Below are 22841 nucleotides of genomic sequence, written 5' to 3' on the forward strand. Positions count from 1 at the left end.
CGATATACTGAGAACTACTTTATGCCACCTACACAAAGAAGGACAAATATTAAATAGACAGTTCTGCATTAAAAGATCTGCAATTAAGAAACAACAGAATGAACCTGATTATGGTTTGAATAATTGAAATGAAGCAATAATTAGCCAAAGAGTATTCTCCTCTCTACAGCTCAAATTTTGTCTTTATTGCATTAAAATTGAATTATTTTTTTTCCTGTTTTCATATACTGAACAATAAGTCAATATTGTTATTATTGTGATAGGCTTAGTGCCTCTTTGTAATAGCCCTTTTCACTGCAATTCATTTTTACTTACTTTTGTGTGTCTTACCTATAGGTGGCAGTAGTGGACACCCCAGACTGGTTTAACACAGAGAAGAGCCCAGAAGAGGTGCGAGCCCAGATCACGTCGTGTGTCACTCTGTCAAGTCCGGGACCACATGCCTTTCTTATGTGTGTCCCTGTGGATCAACCTGCCAAAATTGAACTGCAGGCTCTGCGAGCTCTGGGCAGTGTTTTCGGCACAGACGCTGTTCAGAAACACACTATAGCAATCTTTACATTTTCAGACCGACTCAGGGACAGCGGAAAAGCTAAAGGCAAAGGCACTGAAGCATACATTTCTAGTGAGAGGCCGGATTTGTTAAAATTGGTGGAGAAGTGTACAGATAGGTTTCATATTATGGAGAGAGATACACGTACAGGTGCGAGCAATGTGGCCGAGCTGCTGGAGATGGTAGATCAGACAGTTAAAGAAGCAGGGGGACAGTACTTCTCCTCACCTGCTTTTCAGGAGGCAGAGGACAAAGTGAGGCAAAGGCAGCTTGAGATAGCCAGAGAGCAGAGAGGATTAAAGCAAGAATCCTACAAACAAGAAGACTTGAGGCTGCTTAACTCCGAAAGACGACGCACTTTCTCCTATATGCAGCCCCTTGAGGAAGAGGACATGACTGAAGAGATGGAGAAAATGAGGGAGGAAGCTGAGATGAGTGTTAGTACAATGAATATCGAAAGCCTTCCTCCAGTTTTACTCTCTAACTTTTCCCCATCAATGCTGCAGTACGTCAGAGATAAGATGGAGTCAGGTATGAAAACATTACCAGGCTTGTTGTCAGATGGTTCCACGTGGGTCACTAAAGGAGCTGAGTCTCTGAGGAGTAGTCCAATGTGGGGGAAAGTAGGGAGCAGTGCACAAAGTGTTCAGAAAATGCTTGCGGATAGTTCTGTGTGGGAACAAGTAGGAGCAAGAAAAGAGCAGATTTCCAAAGCAGTTGGAGGTAAAATTCCCAAAGTGGTAGTAGACGGATCTGCATGGGTGGGCTCAGGGGCAAAAGCAGCAGCTGCCAGTCCAGTCTGGAGCAAAGTAGGTTCTGGGGCCAAAACCGGGGCCCAGTTAGTAGCAAAGAACTCAGTGCGACTTGGATCTGAACTTGGGACTGGAGCAAAGAACCTGGCTCAAAGTCCTGTATGGGGAAAAATGGGTTCAGGGGTTAAATCTGGTGCCCAAATGGTGGTTGAAAGTCCCGTGTGGGGAAAGATGGGGTCCGGAGCCAAAGCAGGGGCCCAAATGGTAGCCAAAAGTCCAGTGTGGGAGAAAATAGGGGAGACTGCTAAACAGGTGCCAAAGGTGGTGATTGCAGGAGCTGTGCTAGGACTAGTGCTTGGTGTGTTCCTTGGAGGTGTGTTAGGAGGCGCTATAGGGGCAGGGGCTGGATCTGCACTAAGTGAAGTGGGCAGACGCAAGTTACAAAATAAAAGAACTCTGGAAAATTCACAAATTAGAAATGTGGATAGAAATGTAAGCAACGCTGTCGACTCTCTGGTAAAAAGTGGTGAGAAAGTGTTCAAACAAGAATAAATAAATTTTCTTTGCGCTTTTGTACACAACTATTTTCAACAGAATTAACAGTGTAATAGTATGACAATGGTGGCTATTTTATGTTGGATAACCCCTTATTGATTTGCACAAAATCTATTTATATCATTAAATACGTTGTAAATATTTCTCTTTGTGTTGCACAACAGCTTTACTTGAAATAAATAACTATATTACAGTCATACTTCTCAGTGTCAAATGTTTTAATAATTCATAATTTGTAATAATGAAACTCGTTATTGTGTCCCAACATTTTTTTTACTGACTAACTTAAATTCATAGATCATGTTTAAACTGATCTGTGTTTGTGTGTCTGTTTGTGTGCGTGTATGCGCGTGTGTGTATTTGCCAGTGGGTGGTGCAAAGTGGCAAAGACCTGCTACAGAATTTGGCGGGGGTGCCAAGTGTTTGGCAAGGCTTTATCTTGGGCTCCCAGGCTGGTCACCATCAGCCCATTTGGCCTCTTTTATTATATGACAAATAGGTGGAACACCCTGGCCCCATAATCTTTTTTGGAGTATTTTCTGATGCACTTTTCAATCAAATTGAGTGATTATTTTGCACATTTTGTTGACCCCATCCCCTTGTGTAATCTGTGGTTTTACTGAGGAGCACATAGACCGGACAGTCATGAAGGTATTGTGAAACCCCTCTTCCTGTTTTGTGGTGCAGAGGTTTTGGGTGCATCCTGGTGCCTTGTGTCTTTACTCCTCCTGATTCTGCCAGTGCCCGTTGGCCATCAGTGAGAGACAGCAACCGTAAAGCCCTCCAGCCCTGTACATGATGTATAACCACATCCCATCCACCATGACAGCCACATACATACGGTTACATAAATCATCAGATCCATACAACCCACCCACAGAGTTTGGGGGCATCTACAATCCTGGTCAGTGCTATTCAGTTTCATTTATTTGTTCTCACTTTGGATTTTTTTTTATAATATTAATCTGTCATTAGATTTTATTGCAAACAGAAGGTCATTGTTTTGGAGTGTTCAGCTATTTGGTTTGCTATGTGAGTTTAGCTTACTTACTCACATAGATTTATTCACTGTTGCCTAATAGTGAAACTGCAAACTCTTGTGCTTAGACTTAAGAAGGATTGCTGACATAGAGCATTCTTATTGGAGCACAATAAGAGGATGTCAAATAAGGAACAGCAAACTCGAACATTTTATTTCTGTCTGGTGCAAGTGTGTTTGCTAGTTTGAAAAGCAACATACAGATTTGTCTTTGCTGATAATGTCACACATGCATTCTATTATTTATAAAATAGTATTCACCACAATGCCAAAACTCACTTCATTTATTTTGTCAAAGTGGTTTGAATACATCTACTGGTGCTGACGTTTTCCTATCATGCCATGCCTACTCCTAAAAGTTACAAATTACTATCAAATATTTTTATTACATGCTTAAATTATTGCACTGTTTAAAACTCCAGTGGTTTCTAACATTAAGATTCTTGTACCCTCCACTGTATACATGCTGTGTCCTGTCCGTGTCACCGCTCATCATTTGTAGAGGGCACCAACCTCATCTGACCTTTAACCTTTGTCAAAACGCTGTGGTTCACCAAAGAGCTTTTGCCCCCAAAGCTTTCCTCACTGTCGGTATCTCCATAGCAACTGGAGGATGTTGGAGAGTTGGGCATAGCGATGATGGAGTCTGTGGAGTCCCTGTGAGCTGTCGTTAAGTTGGGTGGGTCTGAGGGCAGAGAGGCTGAGTGAGGAGTGCATGGGCTGCTCATTTTGTTAGAGTCCTGTCCTAGTACCACTGTCCCATCCTCTGTCCTGCCCCCCTCGCTCCCGTCCTGAGCCTGGTCGTTGAGCAGCGCCACCAGGAAGTGGATGTATTTGACAGCCAGACGCAGGATCTCATTCTTACTGAGCTTCTTGTCTGGAGGATGTGTTGGGATGAGTTTCCTCAGCTCTGAAAAGGCTCCATTCACATTTTGCTGCCTCCAACGCTCACGACTGTTAGTAAAGACACGCCGAGCTAACTTCTGTGGAGGGCCTGCTAAAACACAGAACAAATATAGTCAGGGCCAATTCAGTTTTGACATTAAATTTATTTTATAATTTCATCAATGACATAACAGGTCTATAAATGTTATCAGTTGTGTTTGTTTTGTTGTGGTCATTGGTTTCATGCATATACATGTATATATAAGACTATGATACATTATATTGATACTAACATTCACTTATTTCAACCTCATAGTGTGAGGAAGGCCGTCTCCTCCGGCTGTTGGCGATGACCCCAAAACTTCCTCCTGAAGGCCCAAAGTAAGTGCTAGACAAGAAAACGTGCACACTGTTATACAGGGCATCTGACACAGAATTTAAAAATAATCACTTGAAAATATGAACATGGTGTAGTATTTAAGAATATATATGTGTTATTATTGTTATATTAGATGTTTCTGCATAGAAAGAATTGTTTTAAGGTTTTTAAAACACACACATGTTTGAAAGCCTGAACTCTAACCCATGTGTGACAGCTTCCCCTTCATCAATCATATTCTACAACAATTCTCAGAAAAATTATTCATAATCATAATCATGCAATATTTGACTTTCTGTATAGTTGTTACACAATTCTGAGTAAAAACAAAAAAGTGGTATTTTAAATTACATGTAATGAAACGTTTGTATGAACAAAACGTAAAACATAATTCATGATTTGTCAGATTTTTCCTGGTTTTCCTCACTTTCATGCCTCACTAATAAAGTAATAAATGACAGAGCCTAATCAGCCTCTAATTACAGTACATACAAATGATTTTATATTGTGTAGCATTTGTTTTCTTGTATATTAAATAGAGATCAGGGTTTACCTGGTGAAGAAGCTGTGCATAGGTGTGTACTGCTGAGGCATCAAAGCTCCAGGTGACCCCCCCGGACCCCCAATACCGAGCCCGGCGCCCTGTGCTCGCCGAGGGTCTGTCTGCAGGTTTGGCAGCAGGTTGGGGATGGGGTGCAGAGTAGTCAGAGGCAGAGGAGGCTTACTGTGTCCCAGGCTGATCACTGGGATGTGAGGAGGAAGAGGAGACGAGGATGACGAAGGCAGCTCAGGCCGCAGTGAGGAAGCTTTAACTGGAGCAGGGAGCAGGGGCGGTGGAGAGGATCGTGTCCCATTTGGAGTATCGAGAGAGTTTGTCCTCAACTCTGGTCTCTCCTCTTCTTTAGCCTCCATGACAGTGGCTGTGTCTGTGCGTTGTTGGGTCAGTTGTGCGTCAGTTGAGACTTGATCTTGATTTTGTGTGTTCTTTGCAGGTTGGGGGCTGATGGGGTCTGACTGAGTTGACATCTCAGTGTGGGATGGACTACGCCCCCCTGATGTGGGCGAGGGGCAGGGCAGGTCAGGGGGAGATGCTGCACGTTCTTTCTCCATCATGATTTTTCATATACACATGGTGAGTGTAGAAATCATATCGCTGTGTTATGCCTTTGACAGTCACTGAAAACCGGCCAGAGCTGCAATGATGTTCACAATGTCTGTGTTACTCAATATTTAATCATGTCCATCCGATTAAAAAATTACATACACAAGTTTACCCACTGCTCCGTTGGTGTAGTATCACATTGTCAGTACATTATCTGAATCATGTCCTTTGCCTTTTCATCTTTAGAAACGATAGATTCCGTGTTCTTGTTGAGTTGTCTTTTTCCGGATGGGTTTTTATAGAGTCCAGAGCTTGTTATCCTCCAGTGTTGGTTATTAGTCCGAGTCCAGGCAATAATTCCAAATTTTTCCAAAATTCCCAGGATTTACGTCAAAGTATCTGCTGAATACAAGAAAGAATAAATCTGATTAGATGATCTTCATAAACTGAAGTACATATATTTATTTGAAATTTTAGTTTGTGTCCCAAAATAATTCCAAATTACATAAGCTATTAAATGACGTTACACAGTATTTCTTCCTCCGTTTAAGCACTAATTTTCCACGTATATAATACTATGCATTGTACAGATCTTCTACCAGCCACTGTAATTTTTTCATGGAAGTATCAACCTCTCAGTCTTAAAGGTTTTGCAATCAGCTTTGTTCCTGTTCTGTCTGTCTTAGTTTTATTTTCAATAGTTCCTCCTTTTATCAGTCGTAAATGGTACTGTATTATAAGAACTACTAATATGGCATAGTATATTATTAATATAAAAAATGCCCTGTGCGATTTGATATAGCATTTGCATCATCTTCATAATTAATCTCATAAAAAGTCTTAATATTTTGTATTTTGAATGCCTTTTTTTAATACCTAATATATAATTTTTAAAAAAGGAGTTTGTGGCTATGCATAGTGTAAAAAATATTCTGAAATAACCTTACTGTAAATGGCATTATGTGAAGGGCATGTGAAACAACAGCCTACTGTATAACGTTGGTGTATTTAATGAAAATGTACTTACTTCATTGTGGTGGTATCCAGTGTAGTCTGTGTCAGGTTGTGTGGGATCGCGTTGCTCAGGTCTGGTCTTGTTTTCAGTCTTGGTGTTTGCTGTTGTCCACAGGTCGTCCCCTCTCCTCTGCAGCCTGTCCCCTCTGACGTCCTCTGAGGTCACCCACCAGCCACAATGTCCCACCGCAAATGACACTCTCAAATGTGTTTGACTGGTAGACTGGCTGACACCAAGATTCAAACCGCGGAGCTTTTGGGGTTGTGAAGTTGCCTGTTTGAGCAAAGACACAGAGGAACAGCCGTACCGTCCCTTCTCTCCATATGTCATCTTCACCTCTCTTCCTCTAACTCTCCGTTTTAACTTTCCTGTCTGTGCTTTGTGCCACTCTGCTGGCCAGAAAGGCACCAGGCTTTAGAGGACTGCCAGTCGCTCGGCTCAGCTCTGGCAAACGTGAGGCTGGAGAGAGTGTGGAGAGGGAGGGAAGGGGCTGTGGGGAGAGTTTTCCGCTCCTGCTGGACAAGAGGATGTGCTCGTACAATGTGGTGGCTGCTGATAAGAGCCTCAAAAGCTGCCTGTGGGCCGTAGATAAGCAACCTGCGCCACCCCCCCTCCCCCCTGCGCCAATACCAGCACACACACAGGTTCATATACGTGTACACTTCATACATCACACACCAGGCTGCTGGTCACTCACTCCAAAACGATCTGGACTCTTTCCAAAAAATATCTACTAATTTCAAAATACAGAAGACTTGATGAACACTTGTATACTGTGCATGTGAGCACAGACACAATAGCTCGTACCATAATCAACAAAATGATGCCTAAATAGTTTCTCATGTAAGATTGTTGTAGTAATTTCCTATTTTTGTCTATGAACAATAACTGTGTACATTTCACTCATAATTATAATAATATGACCTTACATTTGTATTGAGTTGAACAGGCTTAACAAGCCTCTCAAAGCACTATACACTCTGTCATTATAGCCACAGCTGCCACTCACTCTCATACACCACAATATTTCTTATTTAAAGTTGGCAAAAGCCCAGTGCATGCTGTCATTTCAAATCAAACCAAACTTAGGGTTTGTTGGTAAACTCACAATTTTAACAGTTTGATGTGGAATAATTTATAGTTATAGTAATTTCTTATACTTTTTGTTATTTGCTTTATTTGACTCAAGATTTAAGGTAAACACAAACGCACTTTGTGAAGACAGCTTGAACACAGTGTCAGTATGTTTTATTGTAATTTCATTGCAATTTACAGTAATAATATTTCCTGTTTCTCTTTGCTCTTCTTAAAGGCCTGAGTGGTTGTCACTCTTCATCGTGTAACACCTGTGCCAGAGTCGACCCTCTCTCTGCTGGAGCCGCTGTAACCTTGGTAACTTTCCTCAACAGGAGCTCGTGTCCTTCCTTCCCTGAACTCATGGATGAGTGTATTTCTTTCCTTCTTTCTCAGTGGTGCTGTCTGTGGTCAGGGTCACCTCTTATGCCCCTCTTAGTCATTTCCCTCTTAGACAGTCTCTAATACAAACATGAAACCTTTACAGGCGTTTGACCTTCAGGGTCCTGGGAAAGATCGAAAGCTGTGCTTCACCACTGCCCAACAAATCTCTCAGCACCTTCATCATCATATAGGACCAGCCCCACTCCTCTCAGTGATTGTCTATGGAAACAATAGGCTGCAGAGGTGTAGTGAGGTGTGATGTGCAGCTGTGGTCATACATGATCACACAGTGGCACCGCGGGCCCTGCACAGGTGCTGTCATTTGCCTGTAACATTTAGAGAGCTACACAAGGGACTGTGAGATCTTTTAGGGGTTTATTTCACCATCAATATCCAATCATTAGTTCTTTCAATAATATATAGCAGCTACTGAGAGCTAAAACAGTCCACAACAAGGAGACTTTATTATGCATCCTTCTGTCTTATTAAGTAATTAATGGGTAGGCTATAAGTGCACGTACGTCATAATGTAAGAGATTTCACACTTCTTAAGGGGCCCTGTGGCTAACTTCCTTCAGCTCATGTAAACACTATTGTGTTCACACCGATAGGCATCAATGCAGCCTAATTGTTTAAGACAATATTTGCAGTGTATATTATGGAGAAAGTGACAAACAATGCAGCCAGCGGCGCTCACATCGAACGCTCACATGTCCCTTTGGAGTGAACCAGTGGTGTCCGTGTCAGATTATATCATCACCAAAATCCATGTACAAATGTATGTTGGTTTCATTTAAAGGTTCTCTATTATACAAAAATGACTGATGTCAGTGTTTAGCCATGTCAGAATATTGTTACCTCCTCAAAAACATACACAGAGTTATGTTTTGTTTGATTCATACATATTTGGGTAATCCTGCATTATTAGTCTGTCTACATCTCCAAAGCTCAAAATGCTCTGTGCCACCTTATGGGGTCATGAAGCAGTAGTTTTCAAGTTAACAGCTCCTTTTACCTTTTGTTCAGTAATAACACTCCATTCCAAGGCTGAAATTAACCAAAATGATTCTAATGAAGCTTATGAAGTTTAAAAACACACTTCCTGTATTACCACATGACATCACAAGGTGAAATAGAGTGTTTTCAGTGTGAGAGAAGAACACAGCACAGATATACAGGTTTGAGTGCTAAACATTTGTAAATGAAGCAAAATACTCTAGGTAGGTTAGATCGGAAAATAGCATAATATGGGCTCTTTAAATGTATTAAGAGCAGTGTCAAAAAGAGCAGTCTAATTATACAGTTTCTTTACAGTGTATGCTTCAGGTCATCTTCATATGAAACAGGTGTGCAATATTTAAACTTATCAGTGTGTAAAGTTCTTGGTGGTCCAGATTACTGTAACACCAATGTACAGTGTCAAATGCATGGTATGGTCGCACATAGCTTCATTCCCAGGATGCACCTGGGCTGGGGCGAGTGGCCGGATACTGGGGACAGCTGCTTCCTGTGCACACTTCCTGGTTTGGCAGAAGAGAGTTGGGAGGGTTTAAGGGGGGAAAGTGGCGGGCCATGGATAGATCAGACCTATGTGATTTTCCAAATAAGATACTGTATAATGTAGCACAGAAACAGGTGTGAGGACTCAGCTCAGCATTTTAACATTTGGTATTGAACTAAATATATTAATATATTTGAAATGAATAATTTATCAAGATATTAAATCCTGCAATTCAAAATGAAAATAAAAGAATCAAATAAATAATAATATAAATATATATATATATATATATATATATATATATATATATATATATATATATATATATATATATATATATATATATAAAGAAAAAAAGAGTTATAAAGATGAGGAAAATAGTATAAGAGCAAGCCACAATGATCTAGTTTCTAGTTATAATGAGTTGATAATTATTTTTGGGGAAATCGGCAAGTGAATAAAGAATAAATTAACTGTGCAGAGTTTGCATGTTTCTCTCTGCGTCTGAGTGGGTTTCTTCTGGGCATTCTGGTTTCCCCCATCAACCCAAAACATGCTCTATAGGTAAAATCCCTCCATCTTAGGGCTGACTAACCTAGCTCTAGATCAGGAGTGAGTCCCCAGGGGGCACTGTACTGTGCTCCCACTGGTCCAGGTGGTTGTTGGTGGCATTATTGAAGATTTATTGGTATTATTTTAGATTTATGATAAGTAACATTTCATTCTTTTGCCATGCAAAAGCCTCTGTGCTTCAGGGTGACCGTGTGGAACAGAATTCACATACATACATTCGTCTCACATTCATACTTATCATTAGTTCTGCGCTGATCCACATCCCCTCACGTGTGTAAAAGTATATATGTGGTATTTGTGTGTGTATATGTGTGTGCATGTGTGTGCGTGATCAGCCTGTTGTCATCCCTCACTGTCGTCATAGGAAACTAAGCATCACTTTCCCTTCTCACAGTGCATGTTAAAATAAGGCACTATTTGTACCTTACATCCTTAAAAGCACATCGGGCTTTTTGCTAAACTAATATTGTGTATTGTTTAAACTGTGTAAATAGTTTGTCAGTGTGAATATTCTCAATTGTCCATTGATTGTTCTGTTCTTCTTCTATGTGCTTAATTCTCTTTGCCTCTAGGTGGAGACATGGATGTAGACTCAATTAAAAGTCCTTACACAAAATTGACTCTTGAGAGCTTTACACCACATTAAAAACACTTGAGTTGTGTTTTATTCACATGTTTGAGTAATTCTTTAATATTAGTCCATCTAAATGGTCACATTTTTCTATAGCGCTTTTCCACCTTCAAGGCACTCAAAGCCCTTTACAACAAGGAACCACTCACCTATTCACTCACACACCAGTGTACACAGACACTGTGGGCAAGGTGGGTTAAGTGTCTTGCCCAAGGACACAACGACAGCATTCATCTGTGGGAGCTGGAATCACACCAGCCAACCTGTGGGTCAGTGGATCTGACCACTCAACCTGTGATGTTTTATGTCGAGAGCTGCAATCGAACTGCCAACCTTCAGATCAGAGGGCGAATGCTCTACCAACTGAGCTCTACATCTCCAAAGCTCAAAACGCTCTCTTCCACCTAGTGATGTCACCTAGTGGTAGTTTGCTGGTTAACAGCTTCCTTTTACCTTTTGTTTAGTAGAGATTGCCAATTCCTGGGCTGAAATTATCCAAATGATTCTAGGGAAGGTGTGTGAAGGTTAAAAACACAGTGAAGCATGACATCACAAGGTGGAATGTTGTCTTCCATTTCAGAGAAGAACACAGTCTAAAAATGTCGGGTTTTTGTGTCATGTGAATGAAAGAAACTAAAGCTCCATGTGTTTTTGATAAAGCAACAATATTATAAATGGTATAATATGGGCCCTTTCAATGCAAACTTTAGACCTCTAGTGATCAATGTTTAGAGGCTGTTGCTCAAAAGTGGCTCCAAGATGTTGAGAGAAAAAGTTCTGGAAGAGGGTATATAATAGAGTGTATATATAATGTGTGATCAAATGATTGCTGTGCCAATACAGATTTTTGTTTTGAGTGAGGGTTTTCTATCAACCCATATTTTAAAATGAAAATGAACTAGACTGAGATGTGCTCACAAAAAAAAAACTCATCTAACTCTGGGTGCAGCCTTCAGTAACGGCCCTCACCTGCATTTAGAGTCTTCATGAGCCTTATTTAGAGGCAAGCTAGATAGACTTCTCTCCCTATTCTCCTCCGATGAAGTAATATTTGTCACTGAATACATGATTCTGAAAAACAACACACTGGCCATAAGATAATAAACAAAGGCTGAAATGAGAGAAATATTTAATTTGAAAAACATGCAACAAGCTACATGCATCTTCAGAATAGACAAATTAATTCACAATTACACAAACCAAAACAAGGTTTCAACATCATGCAATGCAAATATCCAACTTCAGTCAAAAGAAAAAACAATAACTTATACATTTATAATAGAACAGAATCACTGAACCCCAGAGGTACAGGATCGAGTTTTTTGTCACCACATTTACAAAACATTACCATTCGTGAGATATTGTGAGAAACTGATTTAAATTTTTTTCCCTTTTACAATGTTTCTATTCAATAAAACATTTTATTAGACTAGATACATGTTAAAGTAATAATTACTGTTCATGGCATATAGTCGGTAGTATTAATAAGTATTTTAACAGTTGAATAAATAGAGTAGTCTGTCAGATAGTGGGTCTCCTCTGTGCAGAGGTCAGCCTCACAAAGTGCCCACATTTGCTGCAGCGTGAGACAGAGTTACCATCTTTCTTTGGGATATTCCAGCAGTTTATGCAGCGCACTCTGTACTTCTTATACCTAACAAAAAGAAAGCTACAATTAGCCTATTTAATTTTCTATATGCAAAATAATATCTAATCAGAAGCAGACTGAGCTTCACATGAGTTATTTGGGTTTCAATGCTGAAATCCAGTTGGTCCAGCTCGTGCTGAGTGCTCTAAGTGAATTCTGGAGCTTTCACATGAGGCATGATCTTTCCTAGAGTAAATTTCCTCACCAAATGTTTCTGATCAATAAACTAAATTTACACATTTCCTTTGTGTCCTGCTGTGTCTCAGCACATGTTGTGTTTAGAAATCTGCATGGTTGAGGTAATGAAGCTTAATGAAATGTATTAAATAGGCTAAACCGCTTTTAAGCTCAAGTAGAGGCGTACCTTATCCCACAGGCATTGCAGAGTGGGGTACCGTCTTCGGCGTCTCTCCACATGGGGGTTTTCTTTGTGCAGCAGGATGCACACACTTTGTCTTCTAATAACACAAAAATCCAAATGCTTAAAATTCATAAACACTTGTGTAATAACGCCCTCTGCTGGGGAGTACATGATACTTAGAAGTAGAATAATTGTGTGCATATTTCCTTGAACATTGTCTCATGGCCATGTCACTATTTGGATGTGTGCCTTCACTTACTGGCTTCACTAGACGCTGAGTCACTGTCCTCAGAGCTGGTCTTAAGAGACTTCTGGGACATTCTTGTTCTTACCCTTGTCCTCTTTACACTCTTGGGGAGATCTGTGCTGTGTCAGCATAAACAACAGCATAAACACAACTGCTGTGTTTTAGATGATCACAACTTTCAATAATTAACACAGATGAATGTTGTTAAAATGGAGGTTCTAGGCTCCAGTCACCAACAGAAATGACCAGGTTTAGCATTTGTGAAATTACATTGTATTTCATGCCAAATATCTAAAAGGTAATCAATAGGAAAAAAGCCCCCCTTGTCCCCGTTCTGGGAGTCTGGCATCACCACATTGCATGATCTGTAAACCAATCATTAAAACATTTTAAGCTGCTGTGCTAATACCTGTATTGTGATGTGATGCGGAGTCGGCACTGCTCCCTGGTGTCATCCAGCTCCGTGTCCATCCGAAATGTGACACCCTGGAAGTCGGGGTCCAGCACAGAGGCGCTCCGACTGGGCCGAGACTGTTTCCTCCTTTTTGACCTCCAGAGAGTGCACTGATCCTCACACTCTGTACCAGTGCGTGTTTCTACAGATGTAAGCTCAGCAGAGGTTTTGTCACCTTGTTCCACAGGATGAGGTGCTGGGACCTTCTCTGTGGAGTCCTCACACATGGAGGCAGTGTTCACTTTAATATGTGGTGGTTGCTGTTCAAGTGAACTGCAAACCTGAGAGTAAAACTGAGTGTCAGCTGAGTGTAGAGGGTCATTAGGAAGTTCATCTGAATTCAAACAAATGTTGGCATTGTGATCAAGGGGCAGTAATGTCTCTGCAGCACAGTTCTCTTCATTTGGGCTGAAGGTCAGATTGTCAGTGTAGAGGGCTTTAGGAGGAGGAGGCTCTGGTAAAAAGTCATAAAACGTGTGGTGTATGGAGAGGCACTCCTTTGTCCAGTCACTGCTCAGGTCCAGACCAACACTGAACCTGAGCTCTGGTGTCTGAGGCGTGTCCGCTGTGCTTTCTACTCCCTCTGCTTTAACAGGGAACCCCAGATGAGATTTTATAGTCTCACAATCTTCTGGCCTGCAGTCTTTTTTAAGGTGAATGTCAGATTTTCTGACAGAGTTATAGTTTAAGGGTTGTGCAGTGTCCTGAGATTCCTCTGCTGGCTTAGAACAGCCAAAATCGGACAAAAACAGTAGAGAGCTGTGGCCGACTTCATGGTCTTCACTTTGGTCTAGGAGCCTCTCACATTGTAGATTAATGAGACTCAGCACCTTTAAGGGGCTTTGAACATTCTTCACCACAGCAGAGAGGGGTATGTGAGGGACGCTTTCATGACATGAGACATATTTTTTGCCAATAGATTCTGTTTCCATAAAACTGTTGTGGATTGGAGAGGTTATCTTGGACACTTCCTGGAAAAGGTAGTGAAGAGCTGACTGAGAGGCATCTTGTTTTACACTCTGGTTTTCCAGAAGTAAACTTGATTGTGTCGTTGTTCCCGTGCTCATCCTTCATTTAGCCTGGAAAAGAACATCATTTTAGTAGGTTACATTATAAAGCTCTAATTTCAAGAAGGCTATATCACTCAAAACAACAAAAACACTTGAGTATAGTTCAAATTACCATTAAATAATTGCACAAAGAAGCGATTATTTTCATAATAATAAATTACACCCCACGCAAATTTTAACAGGGCTAATGTTTGTAAAATTAAGACAATAAACATCTTAAATCTGTTTGCCCTATTTCAGACTCATTAACTCACCTTGCCAAATGTAGCAGCCCTTCAAAGATGTACGTGTTTCAAGAAATATGAAATATTTTATAATGTAGCGACTTTAAAAAGAACGTCAAAGATTTTCGCGGTCATCGAAAATGTCGCGAGCGTAGATGAGGCTACTTTGTCATTGTGAAAAACTTGAACCAAAACTACACGATACAATTATAATTTGACCACAGCGATCCACGATGCACTAAAACCAAACAACAAAAAATTTAATCTTACCAAACTTACATTATTAAATTAGGCCATACTTTACAGGTTGAGGGCACATCAACAATGAACTAAACCAATTTAACACATGCATACTATCTAAATGCTAAACTAGTTTTATTTGACAGTACTTTGGGTTTTCGTGGCAGGTAAAAATTCTCACCTTGAACTGACACGATGATCTCAAAGTCAGTAGTGAAGTTTGAGCTGAGTAGAGTCGCCCATAGGAGCTGTCATGTCCCTGCACACGTGTAGACACTTTACTGAATTACACGGCCATAGAAATCCTCCTCAAAACACCCACGATACTTGTTTTCTTTTGGTAGCACTTAGCACGTAAATAAAAAGAAAATGCTTATCTAGCCATTCATTTAAACTTCAGTCTTCAGGCATAACTCTGAGTTGAAATATAGGCCCTCGTTTTAAATAAGCATTATAATCTTAAGCACAGAGAAACACGTTTAATATTTTATTACACAACTCTTCAGATAGTTGGTTTAATAATTGTGCGTGAATGTGACATAGGCTTACAGTAGACAGTAGACAATAAAAATGACCATCATGGTAAACCACTGCAGTCAAGTAACGCTGACTTCAGGCTTTCTGAACAGCTTATCAACACCTATTTGTATAACTTTAAATAAAGACTATTTAATTGTACAAAATGGAAGCAGAGGGCACAAGGACCTGCTAAATATCACTACTCAAATGAAACACTGTCAGGTATTATTTGAGGTGGACATTAAACATGAAGAAAAGCTCAAAAAGTCAGTGTTGCATAATATAGGACCTTAAAACTCAGAGATTGTATAAAATGAATTACTTCTGAACCACCTTTTCATTATATGGCTTCAGTGATGCAAAGGTTATGCATACAACCCGTTTTGTTTTAATGCAGTGAGGTCTTGTACGTATAGTAGCTTTAAGGAGCACTGTGTAACTTTTCTGGTGGATGGTCTGTCAAATGCTTTTCTCCATGGAAATGTTATTGTTTTGTCTGGAATGTTTCAGAGTATGACAATGAACCTTTCTGAATCTTAATGGAGACCAAATCAGACCAAGTCACAGGTCACATCTGCGGAGAGGTGAACCCGCTCACTGTCAGAATACCTATTTCTCCAGGTATTTTGAGTTATAAAACCACATAAAATTGAATAAATGTAAGGTAGAGCTGTTTAATGTCATACTGTGGAACTTTCCAGGTAGATCGATGACTTATCCATAGACACAAGGTCACAGACTCTCGCCCAGTAAAGTTACTCAATGTACCTTTCACAGGGAATGTTCACAAAGTCAGATTCACAGCGTCACTTGAATTTTGTGAAAATGAGATGTAAATAGACGTTGGCTTGATTGAGAACATGTCCAATGAAACTTAAAGACTGTTTTTTAAGTAACCATTTACGTGTGCGACACCAGCTGAACTGGTCGGCTAGACTGGCATCTCCGTTAACCATTGAAATCTGCGCCCATCTTTGATCTGGCAACAGGCTGTCGACTGGCCGTATCTTCTTGTGGTCCGTCAAACCAGTGATGGCAGCAAGAGAGGACCCCATTGTATTTCATGCAGGAATGGCCATTATCAGTGAGGTTTAGGAACGTGCCCATCAACATAAAAGTTCCTGGTGACTTTGGGTAGAGTTAATTCGATACCATCCAGCTCTGGTGTGATAATTATTTGGCAACCTAGACGGGAGTTCTCCTGAAGCATGGGCGCCATATCCAGCATGTCATCCTCCCTAAAAGAGTAATATTATGTCTTAGCATAAACAATGGTGTACATGCAGCTATTATTAAAGTTAAAGTTTGTGCTTTGCTTCATTTAACACACAAATCCAGCATATTTAGTTTAGTTCTTCTCTCAGACGGAAAACACTCTTGTGATGTCTCGTGCTCCAGGAAGTGCTCTACTGTGTTTTTAAACTCAATACACCTTCACTAGAATCATGTAGATAATTTCAGCCCTCAAATTGAAACTAACTCTATTAAACTAAGACAGAGCATTCTGAGCTTTGGAGATGTAGACAGACTAATAATAAAGGGTTACTCAGAAGTGTGAATGAAAAAAAACACAACACCAGGTATGTTTTGATGGCTTAAACATGGCTTAAAGCGCACAAGAGTGAATTTGGCGTAATGTAGGACCTTTAAATGAACCACTTACCTCTCTTCAGGCTCTGGTAGTTTGTCATAATAATCAGAATTTACATAGACATGGCAGGTGGAGCAGGCCAGAGATGCTTCACATGCTCCTTGAGACAAACACAAACAACTTTTAAGCAAGGTCTTTTTAGTTATATTGATTTGTTTCACTGTTTATTTATTTACACTTACCTTCTAGATCAACACCATTCTTATGGGCCAAGTAAAGAACATTATCCCCCACTTTGGCCTTCACAGGAATCCTCTGGCCAGACCGATCTACATACACCACATTGACCCTAGAAATAAAGGAACATAACAAGAAGTTCATTGATAGTGCCATGACTTTGCAAAAATAACTGTGCGTCTTTTAGTTTTGGGGGGTGATATTGTGATATTTACACATCATGAGGGTCCTCTGCGTTGGAGCTCGCCTCGTCACTTCGATGAAGACCTGAAAAAAAACACATTACATTATGTTTACATGACTAGGCTTGTGTTGGCCATAAGATACACTAAGGATGGTGAAATACATGGGTTTATGACACAACCTTTAATTAGAACAAGTGAAAAAAGTGACTGTTATTATGACCTTATAATAACTTCCATAAAGGCTACTCTACTGTAAAGGCTACTCTGTTATTAACTGAGGGAGATAAGGCTAATGGTTAGCTGCACGCACCTATAGTTGTCCGTAAGAGTCTGTTTATTGTGCCGTGGTGGTCCAAAGAGCCCCTCCTCACTAAATGAGTCCCGCTGCCTCCACATCTGTTCAAGGTGTAAAACGGGCACGTGCTGCACACAGGTAAACCCCGAGAAAGCCTGAAAGTCAGACCCATGCTTGTCCGGACAGCTGCCGTAGCCGCCATCGTAATGTTTTTGTCACATGACCGAAAGCAACCAATTATTCATTTGCGTGGGCTTTATCTGTTTTACCTTTTAAAACCACCAGAGGGCGATATATCCCAAAGGATCCCAGTAGCCCCTTACACAGTTTACGGCATTGTTTCCCAAAGACTGAGTCGTGACCCTCAGGTGGGTCGCAAGAGATTTTATTTTTTTAATTAATTTTTTTTTTTTTTGGGTTGCCTTGTCACGATCTGCATGTAGGTCTGCAATATACAGTTCTGACACATGTTGCAATGTTAAGACATGTTTTGTATAATTTCTAATCTTTTTGTAATGCTTTTTGTATTTTATTGACTATTTTGTTCCAATATTGCTGGCTCAATTGAATGTTAAAAAGAAAAAGAAATGGGCTACATTTAATGTCAAAATAGGCGACTTATGGTTCAGTTACAGTTTTTCATTGTTTAAAACTTGAACCAATTGTTCAGAGAGACACAACACTCAGTCAACAATAAAATATCCTCATTAATGTTCAATAATGGTCAAATCTACTGCACATCACATTAAATAGAGACACACAGGTACCTGACATGATGTAAATTGGGGATAGGGTAAGCCATACAAATAAAGGAAAAATAAACAACAACACAGTGACCATAAATTCAATTCTTATAATGATACCAATAATAGAAATACCACTGTTTTTAATTTAATATTTTCTGTTCATGAACAAACCCTATCTGTTTTGTGATGCAGTGGGCCTATACAGTGATTTCTAGGTCAGCTGCATAGCCTAATCAATAATTGCCATTTCCTTTCTTTAATCTCTCATGAGTTTTAGGATAACAATGTCATTTTGTGGGTTAGCTGACCACCCTAGGCACATCAATTGCTGCACTCTATACAATTCAGCTTAATTAACACCACTGGGCTTTATATTTACTGTTTCTAGTTACACATGCATAGTTTGTGCAGCCTACGTGAGTTTACTATGTTGTGCATTAACATTATTGTGTAGCAGATTGTTTTCAAATTATAGTCTGCCCTTTTTGTTATTTACTTTTTGTATTCCCGTATATCTGTGTGCATGCACAAGCATATCCAATGTGCACTGTGCAATGTCAGGACCAATCGCTTTTGAAAGAGTGACTAATCAGAAACAGGTAAGCCCAACGGCCCGTGAGCCTTGTGAGAATCATTGTTTCCCCTCCAGACAAAAAGAAAACGTGTCGTCACCAATGTAGGTAAACAGTGCAGTCTGGGAGCTGGCTTTAAAAGATCTCAGCTTCCCTCTGTTAATCCTTTGGCATTTGCACTTTTAGACTGAGGCTACTTCAACTTTGTGAATCACATTTCTAAATACCATAACCAATTATGTGTTTAAATGTACTATATTTCACAAAATTGACTGTTGTGAGCTTTAAGTCATGTTATAATGTTGTTATCTCATTAAAAACATACCTGGAGTTGTGTTTTGTTTCATTCACACATGTCTGAGTAATCCTAGTTTATTAGTCTGTTTACATCTTCAAAGCTCAAAACACTCTGTTCCACCTTGTGATATCATGTAGTGGTAGTTTTCAAGTTAATAGCTACATTTTACCTTTATTTCAGGCAATTCCAGGGCTATCCAAGTGATTCTAATGAAGGTGCATAGAGTTTAAAAACACAATGAGCACATCCTGTATTACCACATGACATCACAAGATGGAAGAAGAACTCAGCCTAAATATGCAGGATTTGCGTCTTAAACATGTGAATGAAACAAAACAAGCATCATTGTCGTCAGTGAGTGATTTCTATCTACCCTGTGATAAATGGAGAGAGCTGCTGACTGTTGACCTTTGAACTCTGATTTAAATGAAAGCAGTAGACAGTGGTCAAAGCGCTAAGAGGTCATTTCCATACAATTTATCATGTCAACAAATACTAAACACCAAGGTACTTCTATAGTATTTCTTTCATTCAAATCGAAGTATCATTATCAGGATTAATCATTTGAAAATCCATATATTATATTGCATAAATGCATTCAAACACAACTGGACATTTTCTTTTAAAATCATGGCAGCTCTGTGATGGATAGACCCCTTAGGGACAAAAGAAAGCACAGGGCTCCATCAGTGTTGACAGAATTACAAATGGCTTTTGCACTAACCAAAATGCTCTGTATTTGTTTTAAAAATAAACCATTAAAACAATTTGTCCATATCCTCCCACTAAACTTTTAAACTTAAATAATTATTAGCTACCTGCCTGTTAGTTTTACATCGCTTTCTCTTAAGGGGTTTGGTGAAGATTTATGGCATTGCAGAGAGAGACAGCCCGCTGAGACCCAGACGCAACCCCAGTGAAACATGTAGTCTTGAGCCTGACAGCTCTCCAGGGACCAGGAGGTGCTAACTCCGCCACAAACTGGACTTTGTCTGACACCACATGACCCGAATGCAGATATTTAGTGTGGCAATAAATAATCTGTATGTCAGTATTACACATCAGAATAAAACACAAGTTCCTCTGACACATACACACAAACACACACACACATCTCCGGTCACACTTAAACACGTCCACATGGAAAACTTTTCTAAGAAGGACAGTATGCACGGGACAGCTTTGTCATGTGCTCAGAATGCATGTTTTCCTCTGTAACAATATTTATCATCAAAAGGTCCTCACTTTCCTTTCAAAAGCTGGTTAAAGTTGTTGTGTTTTGTTCATAAAATAGGATAAATGTTAAGATATATCAAGATGCACTACCAGCCAAAAGTTGGGACATGCCATCTCATTCATTGTTTTTTTTACTACTTTCTACATTTCATTTCATACACATACAGAAGACATCAAGGTGCTGCCCTACAAAGAAAAAACTAGTATCTGTTCTGACAGGTAAACTGAGAAAAATGGCTTTAAAGTTTGAATGTTTTCCCTCTTGTGTATGTTTATGATATCAATCACCATCACCACTGATTTTACCTTTGACCTCTGAGTGTACATTTAAACGACAGGAAATGAGGTGGTCTGAGAAAACATATTTGGGGAGATCTTTTAGTGCCCAAAACATTAAGCATTTTAGTTTGTGTGTTGAATAAGTTGTGAAAATGTCATGTCTGTATTTTGTCCCAATTCCGAATTATGCCTTAAAGTGTAGTAGTGACGTCTGTGAGTTCCGTGAAACTCTCCAGGAAAACAATGGAAAAGCGCCGTATCTACGTCAATTACAACAAGTCACTTTGCTTTTCCTCTGAATCACTGAAGAATCATATCAAGATAAAGTTGAGATTTAAAACTACATTTTTCCTTTGTAAGGCAGTGTGGAATCATGTAGCAAAGAAAAAAAAAGGTAACTAACTATAGTTTTTTTTTTTTTTATTTAAGTAGCCCTCTTGCTTTGTTGAAAAGTATTTAGTAGTTATTTAACTTTTATTCTTTACTACATAATCATATATATCTTGCTTCATATGTTTTCCACATGTATATAAAAAGTAGAAAGTAGTAAACATAAAGAAGAAAAAAAAAACTATGAATGAGATTGTGTCTCAACTTTTGACTGGTCATGTGTATCCCACTAATCTGCTTAAGACAAATTTATGGTAAACTTTAAACAAGACAGAAGAGACTTTGTTTGTGAAAATGCAGACACAGTACAAATGTATCTATGTGTATTACTGAAGGCAATAGGCCTGAGTAAAGCCTGTAATTGGTTGGTGATAGTTTTAATTAGTTACAGATTATTACTTGATAACTTGTTTTCATTTTTTAAATTTTTTTTTATAACAATTTATTTCACTGCATCATTTCTATAAAGTTGTATTACATAATTAAAGCTCTTGTTAGTCTAACATAACAACAAAAGTACATCCACAAATTAAAATAAAACACAAGAATGATACTTCTTCATTATAGCTTTAAATAAAATTCTTCTCCTTTTTTGTCTCTGCCTTTTTATGAACCCGTATCCCTCACTATACCACAAACACAGGTTTTGCCCAGTCAAAACAAACTTATCAGCAAAAGCATTCAGACTGACTGCACAAAAAGAGTTCAGACAAGTCTCTTGTTCACTCTGTTTACTGTAGTGCACAAAATGGTTCCACGCGCTATTCACATTTCAAACAGTGCTCTTAAACATCTGTATTTATTAGGCACCTTAGCTGTTTTATGAGTCACTGCAAGTCAGTAGTTAAATTGTTTCCCTTTGGTTAATGTGCTACAAGACTTCTACTCAAAGACTCATCTGTTCTACGGAATGTGTAAAATAATTATGATTGTCCGGCTCACAAAGTTAAAGGTGCATTTATAACTTTTCTGGTGAAGGGTTTGTCAAATGCTTTTCTCTGTGGAAATGTTATTGCTTTGTCTGGGGTGTTTCACAGTAAGGTATTAAAGCATTCTCTAGCAGTCTACATGGAGACCAAACCAGACCAAGTTACAAGTCAGATCTGTGGAGAAGTCAGAATGCCTGTTTTTATTTTTTAGAGCAGTAAAATCTGAAAAAATGTAAGGTAGAGCTGCTTACGGTCATATTGTGAAACATTCCAGGTAGAGCAATCCATAAAAACAAGCAGCTGAAAGACCCTCAGCAAGAAAAGTTACACAACGCACCTTTAAGTTTGATTTATTCTCCTTTCTGTTGGTAAATGTAAAGTGTGCTGTGGTACAGGCCATCTTGTAAGATTTTGTAAAATCTAACTGTGCTGTGATTGTCTACGATTAAAATAATACTCACTCAAAATTAAAACAAAACCTGCATTCTCCTGACAATGATTTGGTGCAAAAGAGCTCATATTACACTATATTTTGATCTCTGTTATAATGTTGTTTCCTCATCAAAAACATAACCTTTTTTTCACACATTTAACACAGAAACCCCTGCATATTTAGGCTCAGTTCTTCTCTCAAATAGAAACAACTCTGTTCCACCTTGTGATGTCATGTGGTAATACAGGATCTCCACTGGGTTTCTAAACATCATACACCTTCGCTAGAATCATTTGGATTATTTCAGACCTGGAATTACCGCCTTTCTCTATTGTAACTAGGTAAGGTAGTTACCTAAATCTAGCTAAGGAAAAATAACTACATGACATCATAATGTGGAACGAAGCATTTTGGGGATTTGCAAAAAATACATACCGTAAATTA

General features: G+C 39.3%; 4 protein-coding genes across 11 annotated transcripts in view; 1 reads left to right on the top strand and 3 right to left on the bottom strand.

Moving 5' to 3' along the window:
* LOC129410390 (uncharacterized) overlaps positions 1–2057 on the top strand; it is a 3113-nt gene extending 1056 nt beyond the window's left edge. Inside the window, exon 2 of the mRNA XM_055158470.1 lies at positions 337–2057. Within this exon, the coding sequence (XP_055014445.1) occupies positions 337–1857 (1521 nt within the window). The 3' untranslated portion in view covers positions 1858–2057. The remainder of the gene's footprint in view (positions 1–336) is intronic.
* Positions 2058–3027: 970 nt separating this feature from the next.
* lyl1 (LYL1 basic helix-loop-helix family member) lies at positions 3028–6838 on the bottom strand. Of its 4 annotated transcripts, XM_020938508.2 has the most exons (5): positions 6293–6838; positions 5442–5667; positions 4717–5356; positions 4078–4172; positions 3028–3896 (listed from the first exon to the last, which is right to left on the bottom strand). In XM_020938508.2, the coding sequence occupies exons 3-5, from the start codon at positions 5274–5276 to the stop codon at positions 3382–3384; spliced, it is 1170 nt and encodes a 389-aa protein (XP_020794167.1). In that variant the 5' UTR covers positions 5277–5356; positions 5442–5667; positions 6293–6838; the 3' UTR covers positions 3028–3381. The 4 variants fall into 4 exon arrangements, with proteins under 4 accessions (XP_020794167.1, XP_020794166.1, XP_020794170.1 ...); XM_020938507.2 differs by having other exon boundaries at positions 4717–5664; XM_020938511.2 differs by having other exon boundaries at positions 3028–3893; positions 4717–5667.
* A 4717-nt stretch (positions 6839–11555) lies between these two features.
* Positions 11556–15023, bottom strand: zglp1 (zinc finger GATA like protein 1). 4 transcript variants are annotated; one of them, XM_055158694.1, is made up of 5 exons: positions 14869–15022; positions 13109–14232; positions 12712–12818; positions 12456–12549; positions 11556–12097 (listed from the first exon to the last, which is right to left on the bottom strand). In XM_055158694.1, the coding sequence occupies exons 2-5, from the start codon at positions 14218–14220 to the stop codon at positions 11965–11967; spliced, it is 1446 nt and encodes a 481-aa protein (XP_055014669.1). In that variant the 5' UTR covers positions 14221–14232; positions 14869–15022; the 3' UTR covers positions 11556–11964. The 4 variants fall into 4 exon arrangements, with proteins under 4 accessions (XP_055014669.1, XP_055014671.1, XP_055014672.1 ...); XM_055158696.1 differs by lacking the exon at positions 14869–15022 and adding an exon at positions 14727–14866; XM_055158697.1 differs by lacking the exon at positions 14869–15022 and adding an exon at positions 14478–14660.
* Positions 15024–15151: 128 nt separating this feature from the next.
* Positions 15152–17723, bottom strand: fdx2 (ferredoxin 2). Of its 2 annotated transcripts, none has more exons than XM_055158699.1 (5): positions 17530–17723; positions 17250–17301; positions 17040–17146; positions 16870–16954; positions 15152–16444 (listed from the first exon to the last, which is right to left on the bottom strand). In XM_055158699.1, exons 1-5 carry the CDS (start codon positions 17714–17716, stop codon positions 16288–16290), a joined length of 588 nt encoding a protein of 195 aa, XP_055014674.1. In that variant the 5' UTR covers positions 17717–17723; the 3' UTR covers positions 15152–16287. The 2 variants fall into 2 exon arrangements, with proteins under 2 accessions (XP_055014674.1, XP_020794232.1); XM_020938573.2 differs by having other exon boundaries at positions 16870–16957.
* Positions 17724–22841: the final 5118 nt, after the last annotated feature.

The sequence above is a fragment of the Boleophthalmus pectinirostris genome, unplaced genomic scaffold, assembly GCF_026225935.1.
Source record: "Boleophthalmus pectinirostris isolate CB_2022bp ecotype Guang Dong unplaced genomic scaffold, ASM2622593v1 HiC_scaffold_22, whole genome shotgun sequence".
In the NCBI taxonomy this organism is placed as follows: Eukaryota; Metazoa; Chordata; class Actinopteri; order Gobiiformes; family Gobiidae; genus Boleophthalmus; species Boleophthalmus pectinirostris.

Bases quoted from the DNA above. Each gene is read 5' to 3' on its own strand.
- lyl1 (XM_020938507.2), bottom strand. From the start codon at position 5,276: ATGATGGAGAAAGAACGTGCAGCATCTCCCCCTGACCTGCCCTGCCCC. The intron at 4,173-4,716 runs GTAAACCCTGAT...TTTCTTGTCTAG, and splicing joins ATGCACAGCTTCTTCACCAG to CACTTACTTTGGGCCTTCAG. The intron at 3,897-4,077 runs GTTAGTATCAAT...TCTGTGTTTTAG, and splicing joins TGAGGTTGAAATAAGTGAAT to CAGGCCCTCCACAGAAGTTA.
- zglp1 (XM_055158694.1), bottom strand. From the start codon at position 14,220: ATGAGCACGGGAACAACGACACAATCAAGTTTACTTCTGGAAAACCAG. The intron at 12,550-12,711 runs GTAAGTGAAGGC...TTGTGTTATTAG, and splicing joins CTCAGCGTCTAGTGAAGCCA to AAGACAAAGTGTGTGCATCC. The intron at 12,098-12,455 runs GTACGCCTCTAC...TCTTTTTGTTAG, and splicing joins TGCAATGCCTGTGGGATAAG to GTATAAGAAGTACAGAGTGC.
- fdx2 (XM_020938573.2), bottom strand. From the start codon at position 17,716: ATGGCGGCTACGGCAGCTGTCCGGACAAGCATGGGTCTGACTTTCAGG. The intron at 17,302-17,529 runs GTGCGTGCAGCT...GTTTTTTTTCAG, and splicing joins ACTCTTACGGACAACTATAG to GTCTTCATCGAAGTGACGAG. The intron at 16,445-16,869 runs GTAAGTGGTTCA...TTACTCTTTTAG, and splicing joins CTACCAGAGCCTGAAGAGAG to GGAGGATGACATGCTGGATA.